This window comes from Myotis yumanensis, unplaced genomic scaffold (genome assembly GCF_028538775.1).
Source record: "Myotis yumanensis isolate MYYU_CA2020_CCGP unplaced genomic scaffold, mMyoYum1.0.hap1 SCAF_1, whole genome shotgun sequence".
Taxonomy (NCBI): Eukaryota; Metazoa; Chordata; class Mammalia; order Chiroptera; family Vespertilionidae; genus Myotis; species Myotis yumanensis.
The window spans coordinates 197,934,278-197,959,133 of NW_027223752.1; the positions used below are offsets into that span (position 1 = coordinate 197,934,278).

At 35.3% G+C, this 24,856-nt stretch overlaps 1 protein-coding gene across 1 annotated transcript in view; it reads left to right on the forward strand.

The window, feature by feature from the left end:
* The window catches only part of LOC139007119 (transmembrane protease serine 11C-like), a 54,427-nt gene that overhangs the window by 11,511 nt on the left and 18,060 nt on the right, over positions 1–24,856 (forward strand). Inside the window, exons 4-6 of the mRNA XM_070410203.1 lie at positions 3,516–3,583; positions 7,188–7,351; positions 23,363–23,401. Coding sequence (XP_070266304.1) covers positions 3,516–3,583; positions 7,188–7,351; positions 23,363–23,401 — 271 coding nt within the window. The remainder of the gene's footprint in view (positions 1–3,515; positions 3,584–7,187; positions 7,352–23,362; positions 23,402–24,856) is intronic.

Sequence of the window (24,856 nt, forward strand, 5' to 3'; positions counted from 1 at the left end):
ATAACTAGGTTTTGTTTGTTAATGCAACTTAATAGATTCTTTCATGACATCTTGTCTATTCTCATTCATTATAACAATAATAACTGTTTTTATTTTTTAAAATATATTTTTATTGATTTCAGAGAGGAAGGGAGAGGGAGAGAGAAACATCAATGATGAGAGAGAATAATTGATCAGCTGCCTCCTGCACACCCCCTACTGGGGATCGGGCCCACAACCCAGGCATGTGCCCTTCACAGGAATCAAACCAGAGACCCTTCAGTCCACAAGATGATGCTCTATCCACTGAGTCAAACCAGCTGCTGTGGTCGGCAAACCGTGGCTCTCGAGCCACATGCGGCTCTTTGGCCCCTTGAGTGTGGCTCTTCCACAAAATACCGACTTCTGCTCATGGCCCACGAAGTTTCAATCGCACTGCACGTGATATTTTGCCACAAGGGGCCAAAGAGCCGCATGTGGCTCTCGAGCTGCGGTTTGCTGAGCCGCAGTTTGCCGACCACTGGATAACTGTTTTTATTTCTCTAGTTTGCTTTAAGTAAATATTTTTGCTTCCTTTTTTATTATTTCTGATTTAAATTGTTTTCCATTCCATTTTTTTCCTCCTGAAAATGTCAATATACTTAGTTAACTTATCCTTCCTGGAACTAGAAATTACATAAATATTTTGCCACTATTATTTTAAAAACTGTTAGTCCCACCAACTGGTTATTTTCCTTACCTAACCCTCAGCCCAAGAAAAGGAGGCCTTTAACATACTTTCCCTTCTATCCTCTCCTTCCTTTTCCATTCCCCACTCCTGATAAGACTTTTTATCACTTTTATTTTCTCTCCCTCTTCTGCCCGCCTTTCCTCTTCCTAATAACTAGGTTTTGCTGAAATAGTACTTCAAGTTCAAAACTATTATTAGAATGTTTCTTAAAGTATGCTGCCTCCACTTTAAGCATAGAAATTATATGTTCACTTTATTAATATCACACACACACACACACACACACACACCAGGTTTTATTGCTCACCATTTGTTCCTTCTCTTCTTAAACTTCTCCTCCACTGAGATCTCAATTCTGATTTATGTTTTACTTTATGAGAATCATTAGTCATGTATTTTTCTCAGTTGTGATATGTAAATGATGTTACTAAATCCTTGCCATAAAAACCTCTTTTTCTCTGATTTGAGATTATATCTTGACTGGGAGTAGGATGATTAAATTGTAAATTTGTTATCTCAAAATATGACAATATTATCTCACCAGCTTCCAACTTCAAATGTTATAAATGAAATTTCTGATTCTATTTTTCTATTAATATATATATTTTTCCTAAATAGAAATTTGTCAAAATTTTTCTTTATATCTAAAATTCAAGAATATTTTCCAAATACATCAAACATGCCTGAGATCAGTCTACTCCTTTGGATCTACAGGTTTTGATCTTTATTTAATTCAGAATCATTTCCTCCCAATATTTATTATCATTACTATATGTCATCCACCCCTCTTTTTGCTCTTTTCATACTTCTATAATTTATAGCCACTTCTGGAATCATATTCTAAGTGGGGTTTTTTGCATCCATTATTTTATTTTGATGGGCATCTAATCTGTTTTATTTCCTTTTTCTGGCAGCTAGGCTCCTTTATTTGTATTACCATTTTTCCTGTTGGCTTATTGGGGCCACTGTTTTGTTATGAGAGGTGGTACTACAAGTTGGGAAATGAGATTTTCTTACATCCTATAGGCTGAAGGTTGGGCAGCAGGCATTCTTCATACCAAAGTCCAGAAGGAAGTCTTCCAGCTCCCTATGTTCTGCCCACCATACTAGCTTAGTCTCAGGAGCAAGGAATCTTCAGTTTTGCAGTTTCTTCTTAGAGGCAGTGGGTCTATGAAAACCCACTCACATGCTCCAGTGTCAACTTAATTCCTGGGCATCCATACATCTCAGTTAGCCAATCTCTTCCCGGGGCCTGTGTGAATCTATCTTTTCACAGGGTTCTCAGGTTGTTCTCTAGGTTCTTCCTGGCCCATGAAAAAGAAGGTTCCTCATCACCTCCCTTCTCCCAGGACTCCCATTAAGCCCAAACCCACTCAACACCAGGAAAGGCAGGTATATTAAAATGAAAATAGAAGAGAAATATGACGTAATTTAGCTACCATCTTGTCAAGATTCTTCCATTCACTATATTTTAGGAATTACATCCAAAACCCTTATCATGGCCAACACGGTTCTCTATAATCTTGTCCCTACCTACGCATACAACCTCAATTTATATACCTGCTCCCTTGCTCACTTTACTTCAGTCACAATAAGTTTGCTTCTATCCCTCAATTATACCAATCTCATTTTTCCCTAGGAACTGCACTTCCTTCCATCTAGAATACTCTTCTCCCCTTGATTGTCAGGTTTCACTCAAATATCACCACTTCAAAGAGGCCTGACTTGATCATTCCCATGACTCCATTATTTACTTCAGTTTATATTTTTATATCACCTAATACTATCTCAGATTAATATTTACTCCTTGGTCTGCTTGTTATCTATGTTCTCTTTTGAATCTCTAAAAAAAGATGGATCTATCTGATTAGTTCATAGTTTTATTTCAACATATATTTATTGAATACATGAACACATTCCAATTGCTTAGGAGCAAGAGGAAAATGTAATTTAAATCGCTGCAATTCCAATATTGAGTCAGTTTTTGAAGGCCAGTCTTTGCAAAAGTAAAAGTCATGGACAGTGCAATTTGTTGTCTGGTGCTCTGTAAAGGTCCTACAGTGGGAAATCATCCATCAGGTTGAGATCAGGAGCACCAGAAAAAACAATTCATAAAATTTCTCTGAGAGATTTCTACATATCTCACTTTGAACCCATCAGTAGCATGTTGTTCAAACAGCAGGCAAAAATGGTTTGGAGTTCAGTCATGAACGAAGACTGCCATTGGAAAGAGAGAGAGAGAGAGAGAGAGAGAGAGAGAGAGAGAGAAGAAAGGAAGAAAGAAAGGAACATCTCCTTCTGGGGACATTTCTGTCAAGTTTTATGACATTGATCATTCAATAAAAGGCTGAACATGGAAGATAAAATCTATTAGTTGGTCTTTTGAATTCACCTCTCCAAAATGAATATTCTGATGTATCATGCTACTGTTAGGAACAAATATTTTTATCCAACTGTGCCACATATTTTTTTATTTAAAGACATTTGTGAATGAACTGAGCCAATATGAAGATAATTTTCAAAAAGATATATATTTAACACATTGCATCTTTTTCTTAAATGAGTCATGATCTGGGGAAATTTTAATCCTATGTATTTGATGATATTAAAGAATTAGTTAATTTTTGGGATGTAGGTAGTAGTAAAATGAAATTGCTCTGGCCATTTATTAATAACTGATAAAGTGGAATGATTTATACGTGGGTTTTTTTTACACTATTCTATCTGCTTTCATGTATGTTTGAAGTTCTCCACAATGAAAACTTAAAATAAAACATAATAATTATGCATTTTACTTTTTTAACAGATAAATGAAACATTTCATGGATCAAAACTGAGAAGACAGTATGTCAAATCCCATGTTGTCCAAGTAAGGTATATAAAATAGCATGAGAGGAGCTAAGAAAAAAAAGTTCTGTCCTGTTTCTTATCTCATACTCAGCAGAATATCTTTGCTTGGTATACAATTAAAGGGTTCAAACAAATTTGAATTCGGGGCTTCAAAACAACTAGCATTTTCAAATGTGAAAAATAAAAGGTATTCAAGGTCTATTGAGAAATTATTGAACCAGAATCAGGAGTTCCAGATTATTGTAAGTTTCAAGTAAAGACTAATTGTGTGTGTGTGTGTGTGTGTGTGTGTGTGTGTGTGTGTGTGTGTGTTTTAAATATAAGGCCCAAAATAAAAAAGTACATTTAAAATCAGATTATTTCAAGCTAAGGAAAGAATGGGTAAGGTAAGAGAGCCATGTACAGAATGCCTGACCCAGGAGTCATAAACTAGTAGCTAATGGGGTAAATCCCAAATGTAAAAGTTAGAAAATTTCACATTAAAAAAAAAGAATTTTTAGAATGTTGAAAAATCAAAAGATCTAACAACACAGACCACATTCCCACATGATATTAGTACACTGAAACTGAGGCTGCACGGTTTGCCATGATGTATGCACATGTATTTACACCCAACAAGCTTCATTCTTTTACCTTACCCTCCTGCCCCTCTAAAAATCCAAGTCTGCAGCTGTTTTCTAGCAGTGAAGATGTTTTAACCAAATACTGGGAAGGAACAGATAACCTGCAAGAGATAGGAAAAGAAAAATAACTACAAATCGAAATAGAAATGTTAATATGCTTTGGAATCTACCTCTCCTTAAAACCAGCACACTTAACCAGTGACCCCCTCCCCCGGAACTTTTTATGTATTAACCCACTTAACCTGATAATAACCCTGTGTGGTTTTATATATCAGTTTCCCGTTCTACGGATGAGGAAACTGAGGTAAAGGAAGGCTAAGTGACTTGCCAAGGTCACACATTTAATAAATACTAGAGCTGTAGGTTGAGCCCAAGCAGGTATATCTAGATTATTGCATCAACTTGTGTAATCTTCAGCTTTCACTCTTGCTCCACTACAATCCATTCCCCACACTGCAGTCAAAGTGAATTGGAAAGCATATAATCCCCCTACTTAATATCATCTGATCATTTCCTACGATTTCCAAACTCCTAATATAGTCCACATGACCCTACCTGACCTGGCCCTGCCTCTCTCTGACCTCATCTCATACCCTTGACTTCACCCATAACTTTATACTCACACTACTGACCTGCTATTATTCTTCTAATAAACATGCAAAATTGCATCATTGGCTTTGCCCAAAGAAAACTAAACTCATGTCTTCATGACAGGAGGTGGTTTGACAACTTGGAGTAAGGTGCCCACCCAGGTTAGGCTTTCACCTTCCCACTGAAACTGAGAGATAGGCTACCATCTTTGATGGTTACTAGACCTGAGTAACCGTAGATGGCTTTCAGGGGCTTGAGAAATACATTTCTGGGTTAAACTGCAAGAGCCTTTTGAAAAATTTACTTATAACTCAAAGGAGCAGAGAAAGAATTTACATTTACAAGTTTTCTAGAGTAAGTGATCTAAAAACAGGGCTATCAGGGGCCTAGAGTCAAAAAGAAGTCTGTCAGACATTTAATAAAATGAGGGGAATGTTAAGGCTAGTTTGGTCAAGGTTTTTACAGTTGATATTCCTTCTTTCTGGAACATTCCTCCTTCAATCTTAGCATGACTCAGTCCTTGTTATGAGGCTCTTACTTCAAAGAGGCTTTATATAATGTTCCCATATCTACCCTCAAGTCATTGCTCTATTTTCTCCATAGAATTTACCATAAAGATTATTTATTTCTTTGTTTTCTTGTTTATCTGTCTCTCTTTCTAGCTCATGCTAGCAGGGATCTTGTGAACTAAATTAATACATGTCTGTTAAATGAATCAATGTATGAATGAATGAATGAATAAATGAATAGAAAGTTCAGGAATGTAAAAGAAAATAAGCATTTGTCATATAAAACTAAAGAGTATTTTATGAGTCAAGAAAAGGTAAAATTAAAATAACTTTTATTTCACTTTTTATTAGAAAAGAGGATCATTTTACCCTAATGATGTCAGCTTAATAATCCATATGTCTACATTTAGTTTAATTTTAGATTGTTATTTGACACAGAATGAAGAGTCAAAATGACATCTATGGTTTGACAAAAATCTTTAAAATAAACAAAGTAATACAATATGTCCTTGCCTATTGCATTAGAAATAAAGTGTTTGTCCCTATAGATCAGACAAGAAAAAAATAGCATTGTACCTGCATAAAAGTATACTTAATAAATTGGCAAGTAATAAGTAATGCTTAATACTGTATAAAGGAAATAAAAATAATTCACATATAGCACTCAAAGTAAGAGCACATGCATACATACCCTAAAACATAAATAAGGAGTGATATAAAAAATAAGCTAATCCTTTAATTTAGAATTATCCTGGAAAAAATTGTTAAAATAATAGGCTTTATAACCATTTTAATCATGGATATTGACCATGGTTTCTGTTTTTGTTCATGAGTGTTATGAAGGTTTGGAAGTGGATGTTTTCAAGATCTTTTTTTAAAATATATTTTTATAGATTTCAGAGAGGAAGGGAGAGAGAGAAAGAGAAACATCAATGATAAGTGAGAATTGTTGATCAGCTGCCTCCTGCATGCCCCCTATTGGGGATCAAGCCTGCAACCTGGGCATGTGCCCTTGACCAGAATCAAACCTGGGACCCTTCAGTCCTTAGGCCAACTCTCTATTCATTGAGCTAAACCGCCTAGGGCCAGGATCTTTCTTAAGTCTCATAAAGCTTTGGGGTGGTTGTAGGTTTTCATATGCACATATTCAGAGACATACCTAGAGAGGTAAGGAGACACAGAAACAGAGAACAGAGCGGAAGAGACATTCCCCAGAGTCACTGGTAGTTACCCCTTTTTAAATTTCTGGTTTGTTTATTTATTTATTTTTACTTTGTTTATCTTATGTATTTGCATCTTCAAGTCAGAATTATAAATTTAATAAATCTGGTATAAATTTTTTACTCAGTCATGATTTCGAACAGGTGAGAGAGAATTGGCCCACCCTGGAAAATTCTGCCCTCGCTTTAAAAAAATGAGAATTAATGATTCTAACATCTTACCTGTTACATTCACTTTTATACTAGCTATTGGCCCTTTATACAGAGTCTGTACTGGATTTATAATACATAGATGCATTTATATTAATAAGTAATTTTTACACAATACTCTAAAATTTTCAAAATACCTCCATATACATGATCTAATATGGCATTTACAATAACCCAGTAAATAATATTCCATCCCTATTATAGATATGAAGAAATTTAAGTACAGAAAATGCCAACAGCTTGCTATAATCAAGAAGGTGGCAAATAGTAAATCTAGAATACAAATTCAGTTCCCCTGAGTCTAAATCACATTGTCTTTTCTGTTCACCATGTCCAGAAAGTGCCATTTCCATGCCTTTGGGAGAAACTGAAATAGCTGCTAGGAGCTCTGCTTAACAAAGTATGCAATGACTCTGCTAAGAATGATAGAGGCTCAGTAAAAAGCTGAATTTATTTGTCTGCTTCTGTTCTGCAGCAGAGCCAAAGGGAAAGTGATAATACATTCTGTGCTGAAGTTTATATTCTGCTTTAAAAATAAGGCAGCAAAATTTCTGGATAGGATCAAAACCATTTTATATCAGAAGTTAAATGGTGAAACTGGGTGTTTAAATATAGATTCTTCTTCATTGAGAGTCTCAGGTAAGCATTTTTCTGTATGGTATAGAGTGATTTTCAACTTTTAATTTGAATATTGTATTTTGATATGCAAATGAAAACAACACTTCTCTCTTTAAAATATCATTTTATATACAATGATAATTATCTTTAATCACTGATTAAGTATTCAAGGTTCATTTTAATCAATTTGTTTATATAATATCATCTTGCATTATTGGAATTAAACCTTATTTGATTATAGTTTTTTTTAAGTAATCAAGTTCCCAAATAATGTTTCTTTGCAACATAAGGCAGCCTTTAACTCTGAAACTATTATGACTTGTTCTGTGGGTCATGATTTCTTCCTCCATTCTTTTGGATATCACAAGAATCTAGACTCCTAAATTCCAGAATTGAGTTTGAATCTCTTTAACATCAAACTTCTTTATAGGCCTTTAATGGACTTTGTCTCTCACTCTTTCCCACAATCTTATTCTTATTCTCAGTCACCTAACACTATTGTAAAAGGCAACTTCTAAAAAGTAGGAACAAATGTTCCACCATTCTCTGGTCTTGATAAAAGTACAGTTAACATTTGGCACAGCTAAGCCATGTTATCAGTTCTTTGGTCCAACAAATTTGACCAAGGACAGAAAAGTATCCCTACCCTTAAAGGAAGGACTACATGTTTGTGAAGGGTGTGGGGGGAGAGGAGAAGAATCTCTAGACCAAGGGTTCACTTGCATGGAACATCAAAAGGCTTAAAAAACACAAAACCTGAACATACACCTCCTGAATATGGAGTACCATGTGTTTGATATATGACTCTTCTCCAATTATTTGATACTTTCTTATCATACAGCTTATCCTATGTGTCATGACTTCAAAAGAATACAGATAAGTAAAACAGCTCTCCAATTTATAGAGAGGTTGACAACAAAGGTATATTTTGGGAAACTCATTTGCTAAAACCATGAACTCACAAGTTAAAAAACAACATTATATTCCCAGTATTTTTCCAAACTTTAAGACCATTATGTACGATACCAGGAAAACAGACTTTCTGGATGTCTTTTCCAGATTTATTATTTTTCTCAGTAGTTTTACATATTACAATCCCATGCTACAGTTTTAAGAAAAGCAGTGACCGTTAAATGTAATATACTTAAGTATGGACTGCACTTTGGTATTGTCTTAGTCTCTACCTGTTGCTTAGAAACTCCATCTCCCTCCTTTCTCACCTCTCATGAGAAGGTTTTTGTTAACAATGTATCTAAAGCCCTATGTTTTCAGTCCACTGGCTTCTACACCCTTGTCACCACGTTTGGCCAACAATTCCAGTAGGAGTTATATTCCTTTGACAGAGCTCTCAGAGAAGCCCATTCTTTTCCTTCAGCGCACTTTCTCAGGTTTTAATTATATAGTCACTAAAGTGATTACTTGATTATGGACTGTCTCTCCCATCAGATCATAATCTCCTTGAGAGCAGAGGCCATGTCTATTTTTGCTCACCATTACATTTTCAGAGATTGGCACAGGGGCTGGCATATAGCAGTTAATAGTTGTTGGGTGAATTAATGAATTCCATAATATCAAAGCTGCAATTGAATATATATATATATATATATATATATATATATATATATATATATATTCTCCTATTCTGGATAGTATAGGATATATATATATATATATATATATATATATATATATATATATATATATTCTCCTATTCTGGATAGTGTATATATATATATATATATATATATATATATATATTCAATTGGGGTTCCATAAAAAGAACTAATCCCTAAAGAAAATGGTATGTGTGACTGTTTTCAGTTCTTCCAAGTAAAATAGATAGTACTATTCCAGATGCATAAAAAAATTCATTCATTTCATAAAAATAAAATCCCCCTAGGGCTTTAGAGCTTAATTCTTTTCCAGAATCCCAATTGAGGAGGGATGACGGCAAGTTTGCAACATGTATGTTACTAGTAGACATTGCTACTCCAGATTTAGGATGTAAAGAGTACTTCACTTATTAAGACCCATGAACATAATGTGTCATTCTACTCACTCCTACATTCCATGAAAAATGACAAAGCTACTATGTTCCAAGTTACTAACAATCAGTGAGAGAGCAATGTTTTCTCCATTCATCCTAAACTCACTAGTTCAGAAGATTTTCAAATTGCCTAGTTAGCATAAACCTAGAAAAACCATTGATAGTATAGTTTTTCCTGCCCGTGAAAATAGTGTTTCCTGAAAAATCTCTCAAAAAGAGAATTTCTCAACCTAATACCATTGATGCCAATGGGGAAACTTTTTATGCATTTCCAAACTCCCAAATTTATATTCATGGATGCTTAAATCATATCACAGTTCTTTAAAACAGAGATGATAATGTCAATAATTAAAATTAGTTAACACAGTTTTCCTTTATTTTATAATGTGACTGCTTACATGACCTCATTATTTTATAGCTTAAGAATCAAACCAAAACATTAAAGTGTTTGTTTATGTAATTCAAACTTCAATGCAAAAATAAATAAATAAATAAAGGACGGAAGGAAATGACAAGTTAAACAATTCAAGTGATATCTCACCAAACAAGTTGACCTCACAGCATGATGCACTTGACTATCACTGCCATAAACTCTCAAATCAAAAGCTACAAAGAAAATGTAACACTAGACTAGATGTACCAAATACACAACTATAAAGATGACCACATGGTGGCTCTCTTCAGGGAGCTCTGGAAGGAAAAATCCAAGTCATTCCTTATAAAGAAATATCTCACAAGCTAAAGTGAGGGTTTTAAATCAAATGCCTTATAAAGTTGAATGTTCATAACTTTAATGGGCATATTTAAGGGTATGCCTGTAATTTTCTTTAAATAATGATCATTTCCTTAAAAACGCCTGCATATATTGGTACACTTAACCATCTATTGAATAGGATGAAAAGTATTTTAAATACTTATGCTAAATTATAATTGGTTAAAGTAAAAACTCAAATTATGTTGAAGTAATAGAATGAATAGTAACATAGAACTTCATATAGATGACTGTCCTGACCCATCATTAACAGTTTTGCAAGAAGAATAAAGCTCTGGCCTAGCAGTCATCTGTGAGCAGCAGGCCAACACTGACAAATGGATGATTAGTAGAACTCATCTTTTTCATGTGGCTTGATCCTGAGACAACGCCTCGCTGCATTTGCACCATGATTTAATCAGTTGACTGACCAATTATTCTTTGATAAATCCCAGAGGAAATTTTCTTAAAGCTTAGTATTGCCCACAGTGTCCTTTCTTAATTAAGAACCAATCTTCAGCTCTTATAATCCTGTTTTATTAGCAAAATATTTTTAAAATATTCTAAGTAGTATAATACCTTGACCAAAGACAATTCATTGCAAATAAATCTTTCTAAATAGGCAAATATTCTGAATAGTTTATATTTTATCTGTTTAATAAACTATAAAAATTCTTTTTAAACTATATTTTTACAAAAATCTTTCTCAAACTTACCACCTACTTTTCTAGTATGAACATTAGTATGGACATCCATCAATATATAGTGGATATTCTAGTGCCCTCAGGGCATGTAGGGAAATATTGGGTTATTGGTGCCTTTGCCAAATAATCCCAGTGTTTGGGGTTTTGAACTCTAATAATTGTTCTTTTTTTAATTTCTCATACTTCAATGTGAAGCAGAGTTCCTTTTATTTCTTCTTTTTAATACTTTATTGTTTAAAGTATTACATAAGTCTCCTTTTTCCTCCATTGAACACTCCCCGGCCGCCCCCAAGCCCCAGCACAAGCCCTCACCCCCCTAGTATCTGTAACCATTGGTTATGCTCATATGAACGTATACGAGTCTTTTGGTTGATCTCTTACCCCCTCAGCCCCTGCCTTCCCTTATAGGTTGGACAGTCTGTTCAATTCTTCTAAGACTCTGGTTCCATTTTTGTTCATCAGTTTATGTTGTTCATTATAATTCACAAATGAGTGAGATCATGTGATATTTATCTTTCTCTGACTGGCTTATTTTGCTTAGCATAATGCTCTCCAACTCCATCCATGCTGTTGCAAATGGTAAGAATTCCTTATTTTTTTACATCAGTGTAATATTCCATTGTGTAGATGTACCACAGTTTTCTAATCCACTCATCTGTTGATGGGCACTTAGGCTGTTTCCAAATCTTAGCTATTGTAAATTATGCTGCCATGAACATAAGGGTGCATATATCCTTTCTGATTGGTGTTTCTGATTTCTTGGGATATATTCCTAGAAGTGGGATTACTGGGTCAAATGGGAGTTCCATTTTTTATTTTTTGAGGAAACTCCATAATATTTTCTACAGTGACTGCACCAGTCTGCATTCCCATCAGCAGTGCACAAGTGTACCTTTTTCTCCGCATCCTCTCCAGCACTTGTCGTTTGTTGATTTGTTGATGATAGCCATTCTGACAGGTGTGAGATGGTACCTCATTGTTGTTTTGATTTGCATCTCTCGGATGATTAGTGACTTTGAGCATGTTTGCATATGTCTCTTGGCCTTTTGTATGTCCTCTTTCGAAAAATGTCTACTTAGGTCCTTTACCCATTTTTTTTTTATTGGATTGTATTTCTTCCTTTTGTTAAGTTGTATAAGTTTCCTATAAATTTTGGAGATTAAACCCTTATCAGAGATAACATTGGCAATTATGTTTTCCCCTGCCATGGGCTTTCTTGTTGTTTTGTTGATGAGGGTTTCTTTTGCTGTGCAGATGCTTTTTATTTTGATGTAGTCCCATTTGTTTATTTTCTCCTTAGTTTTCATTGCCCTAGGAGGTGTATCAGTAAAGATATTGCTATGACAGATGTCTGCTATTTTGCTGCCTATGGCTTCTCTAAGATTTTTATAATTGCCCATTTTATGTATAAGTCCTTTATCCATTTTGAGTTTATTTTTGTGTATGGTGTAAGTTGTGTGGTCTAGTTTCATTTTTTTGCATGTATCTGTCCAATTTTCCCAACACGATTTATTGAAGACTGCCTTAACTCCATTGTATGCTCTTGCCTCCTTTGTCAAATATTAATTGAGCATAATGGCTTGGGTTGATTTCTGGGTTCTCTCTTCTGTTACATTGGTCTATTTGTCTATTCTTGTGCCAGTGCCAGGCAGTTTTGCGAACAGTGGCTTTGTAGTATAGCTTGATATCTGGTATAGTGATCCCTCCAACTGTGTTCTTCTTTCTCAAGATTGCTGCAGCTACTCGAGGTCTTTTTTTATTCCAGATGAATTTTTGGAACATTATTCTAGGTCTGTGAAATAAGCCATTGGCATTTTAATGGGGATTGCATTGAATCTATAGATTGCTTTGGGTAGTATGAACATTTTAATGATGTTGATTCTACCAATCCATGAACATGGTGTATTCTTCCATTTGTTTATGTCTTCCTCTATCTCATTTTTCTGCATCCTTTAATTTTCTGAGTATAGGTCCTTTACCTCCTTGGTTAAATTTATTCCTAGGTATCTTAATTTTTTGTTGCAATGGTAAATGGGATTATTATTATTATTATTATTTAGTTTATCTTTCTGTGAGTTCATTATTGGTGTATAAAAAAAGCCATAGATTTCTGATTGTTTATTTTGTATCCTGCTACATTGCCAAATTCATTTATTAATTCTAGTAATTTTTGATGGAGTCTTTAGGGTTTTCTAAGTACAATATCATGTCATCTGTGAATAATGACAATTTTACTTCTTCTTTTCCAATTTGGATGCCTTTTATTTCTTCTTGTTGTCTGATTGCTATGGCTAGTATTTCTAGTACTATGTCGAACAGGAGTGGTGAATGTGGGCATCCCTATCTTGTTCCTGTTCTTAGGGAAAATGGTTTTAATTTTTTCCCATTGAGTATGATGTTGGCTGTAGGGTTGTCATATAAGGCTTTTATTATGTTCAGGTATGATCCCTCTATTCCCACTTTTCTGAGAGTTTTTATCAGGAAAGGGTGTTGGATTTTGTCAAATGCCTTTTCTGCATCAATTGATATGATTATATAATTTTTATCTCTCAATTTGTTTAAGTGATGTATCACATTTATTGATTTGTGGAGATTGTACCAGCCTTGCATCCCTGGAATAAATCCCACTTGGTCATGGTGTATGATCTTCCTAATGTAATGCTGGATCTGATTTGCTAGAATTTTGTTGAGTATTTTAGCATCTATGTTCATGAGGGACATTGGCCCGTAATTCTCTTTCTTCGTGGTGTCTTTATCTGATTTGGGGATTAGGGTAATGCTGGTTTCATAGAAAGAGCTTGGAAGTGTGCCTTCCTCTTGAATTTTTTGGAACAATCTGAGAAGGAAAAGTTTTAGTTCTTCTTTGAATGTTTGGTAAAACTCCCCTGTGAAGTCATCCAGTCCAAGCCTTTTGTTTCCTGGAAGTTTGTTGATTACTGTTTCAATTTCATCAGTAGTTATCAGCCAATTCAGATTTTTTTATTCTTCCTGATTGATTTTTGGAAGCTTGTATTTTTCTAGGAATATATCCATTTCATCAAGGTTGTCCAGTTTGTTGGAGTAGAGTTGTTCATAGTACTTTTTACAATCCTTTGTATGTCTGTGGGGTCAGTTGTTACTTTACCTTTTTCATTTCTGATTTTGTTTTTTTGGGTCCTCTCTCTTTGCTTCTTTGTGAGCCTGGCTAGAGGTTCATCAATCTTGTTTATTCTTTCAAAGAACCAGCTCTTGGTTTCATTGATCTTTTTTATTTTTTTTGTATATATGTTGTTTATTTCCACTCTGATCTTTATTATTTCCTTCCTTCTGCTTACTCTGGGATTTTCTTGTTTCCCTCTTTCAAATTCTTTAGTTGTACAGTTAGATAATTAATTATCATTTTTTCTTGTTTTTTTGAGGTAAGCCTGTAGAGTTATTAACTTCCCTTTCAAGACTGTTTTCACTGTGTCCCATAGATTTTATATTGTTGTGTTTTCATTATCATTTGTTTCTAGGATGTTTTTAATTTCTTCTTTGATCTCTTTGGTAACTCAATCATTGTTAAATAGCATGCTATTCAGCTTCCAAGTGTTTGAGTTTTTTTATTGTTTTTATTGTAGTTGATTTCTAATATTATGCCATTGTGATCTGAGAAGATGCTTGATATGATTTCAATCTTCTTGAATTTGGAGAGACTTTGATTGTGACCCAATATGTGGTCTATCTTTAAAAATGTCCCATGTACACTTGAGAAGAATGTATATTCTGTGGCTTTGGGGTGAAGTGTTCTGAAGATATCAATTAAGTTCATCTGATCTATTGAGTCATTTAGGATTGCTGTTTCTTTGCTGATTGTTTGTCTAGAGGAGTTATCCAGTGATGTCAGTGGTGTATTAAAGTCCCCTACTATGATTCTATTGTTGTTGATCTCTCCCTTGAGTTCTTCCAGAAGTTTTTTTTATGTATTTGGGTGCTCCTGTATTGGATGCATATATGTTTACCAGAGTTATATCTTCTTGTTGTATTGATCCCCTTACTATTATGAAGTGGCCTTCCTTATCTCTTGTTATGGCCTTCACTTTGAGGTCTATTTTGTTTTATATAAGTATTGCTACCCCAGCTTTTTTTTCATTTCCATTTGCCTGGAAGATATTTTTCCATCCCTTCACTCTCAGTGTGTGTGTGTCCCTTGTTTTGAGGTGTGTCTCCTGTATACAGCATATATATGGGTCATTCAGCCACTCAATATCTTTTGATTGGAGCATTTAGTCCATTTACATTCAAGGTTATTACTGATAGGTACTTGTTTATAGCCATTTTTATTTTTTGTGCCTATGTTCCTTCTTCCCTTTTTATTTCTTCTTTTTACAACAGTCCCTTTAGCATTTTTTTCCATTGCTGGCTTGGTAGTGATAAACTCCCTTATGCTTTTTTTTTTTTTTTTTGGTCTGTGAATCTTCTGATTTCCCCTTCAATTTTGAATGATAGCCTTGCTGGATAGAGTATGCTTGGATTCAGTTCCCTGGCCTGCATCACTTTGTATACTTCCTTCCATTCCTTTCTAGCCTGATGTGTTTCTGTTGAGAAATCATTTGATAGTCTAATGGGAGATCCCTTGTAGGTAACTCTCTGCCTCTCTCTTATAGCCTTTAAGATTCTCTCTTTGTCATTAACATTTGCCATCATAATTACGATGTGTCTTGGTGTGGGTCTTTTTGGGTTCATCTTGTTTCGGACTCTCTGTGCTTTTGTAACTTTCTTCTTCCCCAAAACAGGGAAGTTTCCTGACATTATTTCTTCAAGTTCATTTTCTAACCCTTGCTCTTCTTGTTGTAATTCTGGCATCCCTATTATACATATGTTGCTTCATTTCCTGTTGTCCCAAAGCTCTCTTTGCTCTCCTCCTGCCTTTCAATTTTTTTCTCCAATTGCAGTTCAGATTGGATGTGTTTTGCTGCTCTGTCTTCTAATTCACTAATTTGGTCTCCTACTTCTTCTAGTCTACTGTTGAAACCTTGCATAGTTTTTTTATTGTAGCTATCTCACTTTTATTTCCTCTTGATTCTTACATAAGTTGTTGATTTTCTCATCCATCCGGTTTATGAACTGTATGACCCTTATTCTGAATTCTTTTTCTGACAAATTGCATGCCTTCATTTTATTTAGTTCCTTTTCTGGTTGTTCCTCCTTTTCTTTCCTTTGGGGGTTGTCTCATTGTCTCTTCATTTTTGCTCTCACTGAAGGATCTAGGCGTTGAGTTGCACTGGGCCTGTGACTGCAGTGGCAGGCTTGGTGGCAGGTCGTACGGTCACCAGGCCCGGGGTTGATACATCTTAGCTGCTCATGCTCAGTTGTGGCACCCGGGGTTGATGCATCTTAGCTGCTCATGCTCAGTTGTGGCACCCAGGGTTGCTGCATCAGGCTTTTTGGGGGCTAGTGCACTCGTGGCATCTGGGGTTGCTCTGTAAGGCTTGGCTTTTCACTTGTGGAAGGGGCGCCCAGGGTTGCTGTGAAGGCTTGGCTCCCAGGGTTGCTGAGTAAGGCTTGGCTGTTTGCACGTGGACAGGGCACTCAGGGTTGATGCATGAGGCTTGACTGTTTGCATGTGGACAGGGGCCCAAGTTGCTGTGTAAGGCTTTGCTGTTTGCATGCTTAAGCTAAGTTCTTGCTACCATTTCTGTTTTCTCTGTCTCCTTCTATCTTCTTCAATTAAATTCATTCTAAATATTCTATAGTAAATAGAAAACATTATAAAAGCAAATAGATTTTAAAGGATTATGTGACGGGCTTTCTTATTTAATAATATAAGTAGATTTTTTTATATATCTTTTGGCATCTTTGGTACTCTTATTTCCTGATTCTTTTTTTTAACTTTTTTTTTATTGCTTAAAATATTACAAAGAGTAGTACATTTGTCTCCTTTTTAATTTCCTGATTCTTGACTTTAGTTCAGAGAAAATGTTGCCCAGTCTCCTTAGAAATATAGACCACTATTACTGTTGGAATTTTAAAATATCTTTCAATAAGTTGGGAATTTATTTAAAACTAGAGGCTCGATGCAGAAATTTGTGCACAGCGGGGGGGGGGGGGGGGGGGGGTACCTCAGCCCAGCCTGCAACCTCTCGCAATCTGGGACCCCTCAGGGGATTTCCAGCAGTCGTACATCCCTCTCTCAATCTGGGACTGCTGGCTCCTAACCTCTGGCTTGTCTGCCTGCCTGATCACTCCTAACCCCTCTGCCTGCCTACCTGATCATCCCTAACCACTTTTCTGCCTGATTGCCTCATCACCCCTAACCACTTGTCTGCCTGCCTGAGCACCCTGAACCACTCTGCCTGCCTGATCACCCCTAACTGCTCATCTGCCTGCTTGATCACTCCTAACCACCTCTGCCTTGGCCCCGCCACTGTGGCTTTGTCTGGAAGGATGTCCAAAAGGACATCTGGAAGGACATCCAGAAGGTCATTTGGCTGTCCAGTCTAATTATCATATTACTCTTTTATTATTATAGATGATATTTATTTCAGTATTTTTCAAATACAATCTTGAGTTAGAGTTTGAATTATAAAATATTGTACCATGCAACTAGTTTTAGACACTGTTCAGATACTTTAAGAGAATTTAATATTAATAGATAGTCACTATCAATAGGGTACATGATACATTTCCACAAAAATATTTGTGAACTAAGAATGGTCTTTCCTACTAATCGTTTTAATTTTTTAACCTGCATGAGAGGAAAAACCATTATAATTTTATAATAGTAATTTTAATAGTCAGGCATTAATTTTAAATTACTAATACTAAAACACTCTACATAGTGGGCCAATGCAGTTAATTGCCTGAGCTACTTAGATTCATCTGGAGTGACTAAGTTCTAAACACACAAAAAGTCTGAGACTCCAACCAAATAGGTAGGCTATTAATAGACCAGACACCAACAGATTTTATTCAGTGAAGTTCTAATTTGATCTTACCAATTTAAACCCAGTATACCTAGGATGAGTCCTGAACTTCTGTCATCTGCTTTCTGCATCATATCCATTCCTTGACACTTCTTTTAAAATACATATGTGTGTGTTTTTATTGATTTTCAAGAGAGAAAGGGAGAAGGAGGATAGAAACAACAATGATGAGAGAGAATTATTGATTGGCTCCCTCTTGCATGCCCCCTTCTGGGGATTGAGCCTGAAACCTGGGCATGTGCCCTGACCGGGAATTGAACCATGACTTCCTGGTTCATGGGTTGACACTCAACCACTGAGACACACTGACTGGACTGGGCTGGGCTTCTTGACACTTTTTGACTGAATTCCCAATCTTGATCTCCATTATAGATAGTTTTGTACAGCTATCTTTATTTTATCTATTTATGTTTGTGCATTTGCATTTTTTGCTAAAACTGAAGTTCTCAGAAACTTAGCCTTTAGGGCTAAAGTTTTAATAGGTAGACTAGCTAGCTCTTGCCACCCCCACAAAATGCTTGGGGTCTTGTACTCATGGGATTGAATGCCTGGATCCCAAATACTATGTCCTGATTGGTATTCAGCACCATCCTTCTGAGGTTCAGATACATCTGTGTGATGGTTAATTTTATGTATCAATTTGACTGGGCCACAGGATGCTGGGTGTGTCCATGAGGATGTTTCCAGAAAACATTTGCATTTGAATTGGTGAAGTGAGTAATAAAAAGAACATAGATGAATCTCTAGAAAGCTACACCGAGTGAAGAAGCTAGTCTAGAAAGTTACATACTAAATTATTTTATTTATATGAACATATGACATTCTTAAAATAAATAAATAATTATAGAATGAGAGAAGAGATTAGTGGTTGTCAGTGATAAAGGATGGGAGGGAGCAGATGTGACTATAGAAGGGCAACTTGACACATCCTTGTGGAGATGGAAATGTTCTGTATTTTACAGCATCAGTGTTAATATTCTGATTATGATACTCTACTATAGTTTTGAAGGTAATACCTCTACATCTTTGCAAGATATTACCTTTGGGGAAAATTAGGTAAAGGGTACATTTCAACTGCATCTGAATCTACTATCTCATATTAACTGTTGAAATTTTTAATCGCATTACAAAAAACATATACACACAAAATTTTGGGATTAGATCTTTGATGTCCTGATGGGTTTGGCTCCTTATCTCTCATGTTCCTAGATCTCTGCTTACTGTCCTAACAAATATTATTTAAATGAATCACAGAGTAGGGTTTTTTTTAATGGCTTTGAGAAATTTGGAAATCTTTCGATGATTCTGAAATATAGCATTATGGAGTTACTCCTACTAAAGTATAACAATGATATTTCATCTTCCATTTCAGCAGCCTGAAATCTTTTGACACTCATCAACACTTTAGATAAGATTGTGAGGGTACTAAAGCTATTAGGAAAAAACACTGTTTCTTCTTTTGTATGATTATTTCTTTCCTGCTTCTCTTAATGCAATACATGCTAAATAGTATCATGTAATAAATGCCAATTTTAATTTTTCCCCTTAAAGCAATTTATTTTTCTGATAATGTACATACCCAAGAGTTTTTATTAAGGCTCATAAAAGTCAATAAGGACAGAAAAGGCATTCACAATATTAATAGCTCTGTGTTAAAAAGAAATAAAAATTTATACCAAGTCTGTCAACTCAGGCCAGATAGAAATTTAAACTTAAAGAATTTAGACGCCAAAACCGGTTTGGCTCAGTGGATAGGGCGTCGGCCTGTGGACTGAAAGGTCCCAGGTTCGATTCCGGTCAAGGGCATGTACCTGGGTTGCGGGCACATCCCCAGTAGGAGATGTGCAGGAGGCAGCTGGTCGATGTTTCTCTCTCATCGATGTTTCTAACTCTCTATCCCTCTCCCTTCCTCTCTGTAAAAAATCAATAAAATATATTTTTTTTAAAAAAAGAATTTAGACATTTCTTCCAAAACAGATTTTCTATTCTTTGCACTCTCTACTTTGTGTCTCTTATGGAAAAATTTCTGAAGAAACACAAAAGAATTCTTTGTGTTCTGAGTAAGAAAGGAATAGCTGTGGTTTGTGGTTAATGACAGCTTACTTGTGCAACTTCAAAAACCATGTAATTGTCATGAATTTACTCACAAGTATTGCATAAAATAAGTCTATAAATTTTATTATAGTTGAAATTGGGTGTATTAAGCATTGCCTAAATATTTTTATTTTTATGCAGTTTTTAAAATCAGTATAGTTCCCAGAAAAAAATATTTTCTTAATATTTTCTATAGAAAAGATATGTTTAAAACAAAACATCTTGAAATAAGTTCCAAAAAAATTTTAATTTCTCAGAATAAACAAGTGACTATTACCAGGTGATGATTATTTTGCATCAAAAACTATTAAATGCAAATTGGTAAGGGAACATGAAGCTAGGGTATTTACTGAGAAAAGGGGGATAAGAAGGAAAACTTTTTGGAGAAGCTACCGCTTAAGATGAGTCTTAAAAAAGGCAATGAGCATGAACTAAAAAGAATCACAAAGTATTCTTTGTTGAATGTAACACCAGATCTGTGCCATCAAAATGCAGACATTCACAAGGTACCCAGGAGTGCCAAGCTAGAAACTTCCCGAACTGAAAGTGCTAATCCTAAATATTAACTTCCTGTCCAACGTGTGTTCTCAAAAGGGCCCCTTAGAAACATAAGGATAGCATTTCAAAAGCTTAAGACAGGTTATCACTTACATTGTCCACTGCTCACTACATCAAAGAGCTGTCTAAATATACTCCTCAGTACGTGTCTGTCCTCTCTTCATTGCAGTAGTCTTTTCTACTGCTGCCAAAGCTTAAGATCAATTATGGCTAAGTCATAGGAAAAGCATATATATTACCAAATAAAAAGAAATATTTCTGATTTTTCATGTTTCTTAAAATTGCATAAAGGTAAAAACAAACAACAAAATAATTGAAGCACAGTTCTACCTTAAAATCTACTACCTGCATATACAACTGTTTATTTAAGTTTAACCAACATAAAAGTTTAATTAATTAAATGTTAAAATCTTTTAAATTTTTTTAATCTTCAAAGTTGAAATGATGAACATATTGAAATATTTACATCACTCTGAGGAATGATATATGATATTTAATATCTAACTATAGATTCAGTATAATTAGAAGCTTAAAGAAAACTATTTATTGTTAAATATGTAGCCAGGTGACTAATCAAAGCCTGCAGTGAGTGAAGGATTCAGATTTTATCAACCACAATCCAGGTCCAAACTCTATTCCTTTGCCTTCTAATGCAGACCAGTCATATTAATGCTCTAGAGTAGCTTTTTTTTTTTTTTTTTTTTTTTTTTTTTAAATATATTTTATTGAATTTTTACAGAGAGGAAGGGAGAGAGATAGAGAGTTAGAAACATCGATGAGAGAGAAACATCAATCAACTGCCTCCTGCACATCTCCCACTGGGGATGTGCCGGCAACCCGGGTACATGCCCTTGACCGGAATCGAACCTGGGACCCTTGAGTCCGCAGGCCGACGCTCTATCCACTGAGCCAAACCGGTTTCGGCAAGAGTAGCTTTTTTTTAAAAGTAAAAGTAATTTCCTGATTAAATTTGTCATCAGCTGTTCCCATTCCCCTATCACCCCTCTATGCTAAGTGATTTTTCTTGGTGTACTAATGTTCTCTGCCATAACACTTATCACATAATATCAAATTGTCTACTTAGTTATATATCTCTTCCACTACACTCCAGGTTCATTGAGGGCAGGGGCCTTGTCTATTCTTCTTTGATTCCTGGTCCATGGAAGAAACCAATGCACACTGGCTGGGCTGTTTTTTAAAACTGCTTTGTCTTATCCGTTAATGGAATCTCATTTCTAGCAGGGGCAGTGTTATTGGGGGGGGAGGGAAAGGGGTCACTTCCTTTATGCTCTATAAACAGATAGATTATCTTGGGTTACAGCGTAGACTCCTTGATTCAGAGGTAAATCCAGAGGAGTTCCAGCCTTTGAGTGTATGCCAAGGGACTTAAACGGAAGGAAACACGGTGACTCAGACCAAAGGAGTGACAGACAGTTAATGTCATTTCCCCATTCATTGTACATGTCTGTCTTCCACCAACCCAAGTGATAGTTATTCTTTTAGGCTCTGGGATAATACAACTACTAAAAGTAAGTTATAAGTCAGAAACATTTCTTTCCTTTAGCAAGTCATGCATCAGTAAAGAAATCCTCAAAGAAAGAAGAAAGTTCTGCAATCATAGAAGGGTTCCTAAATAATTTGTTCTTAAATTATAGGAATTAAAATTTTTTAGTCAAGTTAAATGATTTTATTTCCCAAAATCTTAATGTGGTTTGATATATTTTATCAGCCACAAAAAGCTCAAAATTAAACTCTACAGGTACCATGCTGAACAAAACTTGGCTTCTGGAAGGCAGTTATGAAGGATTAGATGGAAATATGCTACCTTCCTGGTTTAGTAGGTGTGGTGCATGTCTACTCATAGTCCATCTGAGTGACAAATTGCTCCTGACTTTTTGTCCAGACAGGTTGACTCTCTGGTAAAGGATTCTTTTGTCTCCCTGGTTTGTTGTGTAACCTAATGTAAGAGTGTGTAACTATAATTGGAATATGGAACTGGATACTCCCTCCTGGATTTATAGAAACCCAAGATCATAATAAAATGAACCTACATTGACACTTATGGTATTTAATTTATAGAGCAACTAGAGGTGGGTGGTTTGTTTTTTTTTTAATGATTTCAGAGAGGAAGGGAAAGGGAGGGAGAGATAGAAACATCAACCATGAGAGAGAATTATTGATTGGCTGCCTCCTGCATGCCCCCCCCACACACACACACACAACTGGGAATTGAGCCCAAAACCCAGTGAGCCCTGATTAGGAATGGAATCGTGACATCCTGGTTCATAGGTTGACACTCAACCACTGAGCCATTATCAGTCAGGCTAGAGATTCTTCTGGGAAGAGAAACACTTAAAGAGAAATGTCTAGTTGACTTACAGTTTTCAGCATCTGGAATGTGCACATTATCATGATTCAGTTGTTCACCCTCTCCTTGCACATCTCCCTTATAAATCAAACAGGTTTACAATTTTGCAGGGATGTGGAATTTTGCAGACAATTTTTCAGAATTTTCTGGAGTAAATCTCATCCTGTAATGTTCCCTAGTTGCTAGAAATGATTAGACGTTGTTAAAGTCTGCCTTATTACTAAAGTAAAAATAAAAATTGTTATCCAAAATGAATGGAAAACAAATATCCTACTTAATTAAATGTTCTGAATAATTGAAACATTACACAAAGAGTATTAATTTTAAAAATATCAAACTCACAAAATTACTTATTTTAGAAAACTTGAGAAATTTTAGACAGAAAAATGAGTACTAAGATTTTATTCTTTATGCTAATCTATAAACACAGAAATTATATAATGAAGATTGAATAAATAATTATGCCTACATAAAAATCTATTCCCCACAGAAAAGTATTTAATATTAATTACTATCAAAATAATATGTTTTTAAATATTTCCATTTTCTTTTCCCTTGACTTTTAGACATAGAAATGTCGACAGCAGAAAATCTTCTTAATACCTGTAAGTTCATCAACAAATACTTATTTTCTTGTGAATCTTAATTTCTTGGATGGCAAAAAGACCTCCACTGGAGAGTCAATGTGGTATCCATAAAGGTGTAATGGGAAGCCTGCTTTTAGAAACTTGTGTGAAGGTGACTGAAGTTGGCCCTAAAATAACTGATATCATGGATTTAAAATGAGGAACACTACCACGTGCCATAATGGCACAGGGCATCTAGGGTTAATTAAGCACTTAAAATCTAAAACCAGCTACCTCTTCAGTATTACCTATCAGTTTGAGACCCAGATCTGCTACTTATCACTGTGTAAATTTATATAGATTATTTAACCTTGAAGCCTTTAGTTCCAAGTTGTAAAGAAAAAAGAATGTAGCACAAGTAAAGTACTTACAAGAATTAAAATACTCCTCCATTTTCCAACTGCATATCTGTGTGAAACCAGATTTTCTTCATATAGTTTACCCAAAACAGTAGATTGAAACAAGAAGCAGATATAAGAAATTCAGCCATCTTTTATTAAGACAGACTTTCAAAATGTAAAACAATGCTACTCTCTTTCCCTAGATTATATTGTTTTGAAAATACACTTTTTTAAAATAAAAATATCTAATTTATACTTTTAAAAAGAGAGTACATGGCTCATAATAAGCACTTAATAGATGTCAGCTGTTAGATTTTCTATTCTGCCTATGAAAAATTCAGGTTTAGGAACTCACTATGGAATTCTGACCCTACAAGCCAAGCTTAATGTGCTAAGAAGTAGAGTGCCTTACGTGCGGGCCAAGGCTTTCTGCTCCCATTCTCCTAATAGCTGCTCCGATAAAGGTGATCTCTGGTTGCTACAACCTGGCTGTCAGCAGAAATACTGCTCCTATCTGGGGAGTGAGACCAATTGGGGTAGCTGGATGAGGAATCTCCCCCGAGAGACAGGTGACACTGACCCTGGTGGCTCTTATTATCCTTCAATCACAGCATAATTATTTCTGAGCAACCTGGGCAAAAGTTCAGCACAAAGCTGTATTACTTTTCTCTCTGATATAGTTTGGCTGGACAATCCTCAAGCAACTTAATAAGACATCTTAAATCACTTATTCCAATTAAAACTTTAGTACTGATGTGATCAAAATCTACAACTAGGAATTTGTCAGGTTAGTAGAGGAGAGGTAGTCAAGACACAAATAAAAGCGGTGGTAAGAAAGAGATCTGCAAATTTATTCATTCCCCAGCTAGAACACTAAACAGCCATCTAGGTCAGTAATCTGAATTTGACTTGGCCTCTCTGAGATTTTGATTGTACCTTAGATAAAAGGGGAGAAAAAAGAGGTTGGCAAGCAAAACCAAACAAGTTTAAAGAAAAAAATAAAGTTTTGGAACATGATATAAAGTGTTTAAAGTGCAGCAATAGGTGATGTTTCTGAAAGTAGCCAGAGAATCATTATATTCTAAAATCTTGG